General features: G+C 43.7%; 1 protein-coding gene across 1 annotated transcript in view; it reads right to left on the bottom strand.

Annotated features, from left to right (window-relative positions):
- Positions 1 to 235: 235 nt before the first annotated feature.
- LOC104954102 (kelch-like protein 3) overlaps positions 236 to 4,375 on the bottom strand; it is a 13,227-nt gene continuing 9,087 nt past the window's right edge. Inside the window, exons 8-13 of the mRNA XM_010781157.1 lie at positions 3,414 to 3,611; positions 3,042 to 3,143; positions 2,824 to 2,952; positions 2,421 to 2,561; positions 1,938 to 2,081; positions 236 to 1,850 (exon numbers count right to left, since the gene is read on the bottom strand). Coding sequence (XP_010779459.1) covers positions 1,822 to 1,850; positions 1,938 to 2,081; positions 2,421 to 2,561; positions 2,824 to 2,952; positions 3,042 to 3,143; positions 3,414 to 3,611 — 743 coding nt within the window. The 3' untranslated portion in view covers positions 236 to 1,821. The remainder of the gene's footprint in view (positions 1,851 to 1,937; positions 2,082 to 2,420; positions 2,562 to 2,823; positions 2,953 to 3,041; positions 3,144 to 3,413; positions 3,612 to 4,375) is intronic.

Raw genomic sequence — 4,375 nt, 5'->3', positions numbered from 1 at the left:
AATTTCAATTGTCATGTCAATGTCAATGTCATGTCAATTCTGAAAGGGTGTAATACTCGCTGTATTCAGTGCCCTCAAAAACTCCTACAATGGAACAAAAAGTAGTGTTCATGGTACGATAAAAAAACAACTTTAATGAGGATCATTCATACAGTATGTGTTGGAAATATCAATGTAATATGTGTAACTAATGAGTCTCTTATGTAGGAAACGTTAATAAATTAACACACGAATGTCAGGGTTCTTTCAAACATGGCACAAGATGTTTAAATTGAATTGAAAAAGAAGGGGCTAATATAACTTCAATATTTCCTGTTGTTCAGTCTTTTTAACTGTGATCTCTGACTCTTCTGCAGACACTTGAACGCACCACACAATCCAGGGTTTCCTCTGCATTACTGCACAGTCCTAGATGTCAGCAATGTATCGTGATGGTGGTTAGAAATTTCCTTAGTTAAACATCACAAAGTATGTCATAATGTTGCTGTTGCACTGATTATAACAGTGAGCTCCATAGGTCCATATGTGAAGAGTGTTTCTAGTAGTTTTACACTGTAATCATCTGTGGTAAACTTCCTGCAACTATGACAAAAATACATTAAACTTAATATAAGATGTGGGAGTTATGTAGTTGACATTATTTAGCTAATCATACAAAAACAAACGCATGGTCGGTGCAGTATTTTGTACATTTTTTGCCAGAGGGCGTTGAGATGAGGGCCGCCGATCGCCCCATGATTTATGGAAGATTGCAGGCAGAAATGAAAACTCTCATAAAAGGAGCTTCTCTAAATGTATTTTTCTTCGAAAGCTATGGCACCAGTGAGTCATCGAAATGCACCCACCATCATCTGCATGAGTGTGAGCGGAGCACAAGTGTTACATGAGGCGGAGGAAATGAGACCCTCCCTTTGAAGCAATAAATGCTATGTGATCAAATGTCCTGAAACAATAAATAGAAAATCTTAAGTAGAATTGTACAGTTGTTTCTTCAGTGCATTTTGACACTCCTTTAGGCAAGAAACCTCCAGCAGGATTCGGATCAGCAAAACTGGCACTTTTTTTTTTACAATTTCTGATGAAATGATTGGCCTTTAAGCGGTGAGTTTAAATTCCCCCATGAGTTTGGAGGACAGCAGGTCAGTCATTGCATTGATCAGTGCATCAGTAGTGCGTCGAAAAAAAGAAAAAAAAAAGTCCTCCCGTCCAATCAGATCACCGGGCCTCAGCGAGTGGTTCTCAACCTCCTTAAAAACAATCTCAAACATATTAAATATGAACGCTGATTTGCATATAAGATGTTTTCTACATTCTTTACATTGTTCTGTAGCTCTTTAGGTTAATTTTTCAAATGTGGCTGTCTCATAATTAAAAAAAAAAAAAGTCTCCAGCGGCGAGCCCAGGCTTCCAGGATTTTGGATAACGCTTCGTCTCCTGATGATCGCAGCCACACTGTTGACACTGAAGGTGGTCTGAAGTCAGCTGGTGTTCGAGTGCTGGATCTGATGCATCCCATGAACAACACTAAACATCTAAAGCACACAGGTTGGCCGTTAAAGTCAGAGCTGATGCAGCCGCTTGGTATGTGCTCGGCGTTTTAAAAAACTCGCCAAGACAACGTTTGTCTGTGGAAACTGTCTCTTATCTAGTGCAACTGTGTTCTTTAAAAGTCAGGATGGAAACGGACATAGCAACAAAGTCAGGATGTGTTAAAGCGCCAGAAAAACTCCTCAAGATGCATCCATGATTCAGGCAACTAGCGGCGCCCTGTCCATTCCTTCCTGCTGAGCTTCAGTGGGGGTCTCTGTGGGAGGAGCCCTGTCATAAAGGCTTGTCAACCACTGCGACTCCTGGAGGGGTGAGGGCAAGAGAGAGTGAGGGAGAGAAACAGGGGGAGAAACAGGTGAAATGTGAAGACGGTGTGATGCTGGTGTTACCTGCGTAGCTGCGTCCGTTGCTCATGTTCGTGGGGATGAGGCTCCACTTGTCTATGGCCGGGTTGTAATACTCGACGGAGGAGAGGTTACAGGAGCCGTCGTCTCCTCCAATCACGTACAGCAGCCCGTTAATGGCACACACACCTTCAGGAGAGACAGTGATGGACGTTTCAAGCCAACAAATGTACAATGCTCACAGTAAATGGTATGTACGCAACAATATAGATCTTATAGATAAGTTTACATCGTTTTGTCATATGCACAAAGCTACAGTGTAGAAATGGCAATACAATTCTTCTAACCTGAGCTTCTCCAACAATGCAACTAATATTATAAAATACAAAAACACAAAATAAAAAGTTGATATAAATGTAGATTTTGTGTTTGTGTGTGTGCGTGTGCGTGTGTGTGAGTGTGAGTGTGTGTGCGTGTGTGTGAGTGTGTGTGAGTGTGTGTGAGTGTGTGTGTGATTGTTACCTGTACCTGCGTTTCGTCGGCACATGTTCATGTCGCAGACGAGTCTCCAGCTGTTGGTCGTGGGGTCGTACACCTCCACGCTCTTCCTCACCAGGGGGCCGTCGTGCCCCCCGGCTGCATACAGCTGACCGCTCAGCACCCCCACCCCTGCACAGAACACAAGGCCAACGTTTACATTTTAATGTTTTAATGTTGTTTCTTGGTTCTGTTTGGGTGAGTGTGTTTAATGGTTCCAGTTGCAGACCACCGGGGGGGGCTGTTTCTCTATAAGACAGGCTTTGTGACTGATACTGGATGACCACACTCCTTCAGTATGATAATGATGATAGGACACACCTCCAGCAGCTATTAAGTACAACCTAGGCAATTTTTGATGACATGAAACATCTGAATTGTATCAATGNACTACCTGCTCCACTGCGCCGTGTGCTCATGTCAGCCACGTAGCACCACTGATCAGCGACAGGGTCATACTCCTCCACCGTGCTGAGACACTGACGGGATGCTCCATCATAACCTCCCACTGCATACAACTTACCTACACACACACAACAATTGTGAAATCAGAATTTCAGCTTTTTCATTGTAATGACACACACACACACACACACACACACGTTGTCTTACCGTCGACCACTCCTACACCCACACTGCTGCGCCTGGTGTTCATGGAGGCGACGTACATCCACTCGTTGGTTTTGTAGTTGAGGACTTCTACTGTCGACAAACCTGAAGGAATGACACCAACACAAACATTATCTGGCGTGTGGATCAGTGTGTAGGTGAGATACATTATGTTGCCTCAAGCTGGTAGTTGTGAGAACAGAGAAAATCTCCCATGTCTCTTTATGTTTACACTGAGGTAGGCGGTGCTACTGCAAATAATCAGAATCTGTTCAAACAGATCAAGAGGCTCAAGAGGCTCAACCAGATTTTACTCTGTATGAGGGCGCGTGTGTGTGTGTGTGTGTGTGTGTGTGTGTGTGTGTGTGTGTGTACCTATGCTGCCGTTGAACCCCCCCACAGCGTACAGCAGGTCTCCCAGCACGGCGGCCCCCAGCGTGCTGCGTCTCTCCTGCATGCTGGCCACGGTGCTCCACTGGTCCCTCGCTGCGTCGTACGCGTCCACCGTGCGCTCCCGCAGAGAGCTGTTGAACCCCCCCACTGCAAACACTCGGCCCCCCATGGACACCACACCTGGACACACAGGGTGAAGGGATAATGTTATTCATATGGATCGTTTCCCTGCATGAGAATGGTTCAAGGTGGCAGGGTTTTTGTTTTCGAGTGAAAGTGATGTGTAGGTTTAAAGCAACATGCTTAACATTAGGTTCAACTTATTACAGTTATTTCAATTACTAATTGAAGTACAAGAAGAAATCAGCAGGGACCTGGCTCATGTTTAAGACAGGGAACATATCACAACATTTCTTTTGCAGTTTGACTGGAGGAGGTACTGTTCTTATCATTTCTGGTGCATTCAAGGACAATTTGGAATCAAGATTTTATCAATATGTGATCAAATCTGATCAGTTGTTGCCTTTACTTTAGATTTAAGGAATTAGACACTTTGCTGACAAGTTCAAATGTATTCACAACCACCACTTGAAATTCATCTTTTATATTTTAAATTAATGTTGTGGAAATGTGAAGCACCCTTGGGAAACTCATTGTAATGCCCAATTGGTTAGAGTCACTTGTTTGCTGACACATGTGGATTAGACTAAATGTTATTTTAAAATGTTTGTGTTTACTCTCCATGTACCCAACTACTTACATACTAAACACTGGGGAGCTTCTGGAGACTGACTCCAAAAACCCAAAGTGTTTGTCCAAGCAGACGTACATCTAGTTTTTAGTAAAGGTTGAAAACAGTAGAATTGGCGGACTCCTCTACTCCACACACACACACACACACACACACACACACACACACACACACACACACACACACACACACC

Source organism: Notothenia coriiceps, unplaced genomic scaffold, assembly GCF_000735185.1.
Source record: "Notothenia coriiceps isolate Sejong01 unplaced genomic scaffold, NC01 NC01_scaffold00022837, whole genome shotgun sequence".
Lineage (NCBI taxonomy): Eukaryota > Metazoa > Chordata > Actinopteri > Perciformes > Nototheniidae > Notothenia > Notothenia coriiceps.
This window is presented reverse-complemented; position numbering and strand designations above follow the sequence as displayed.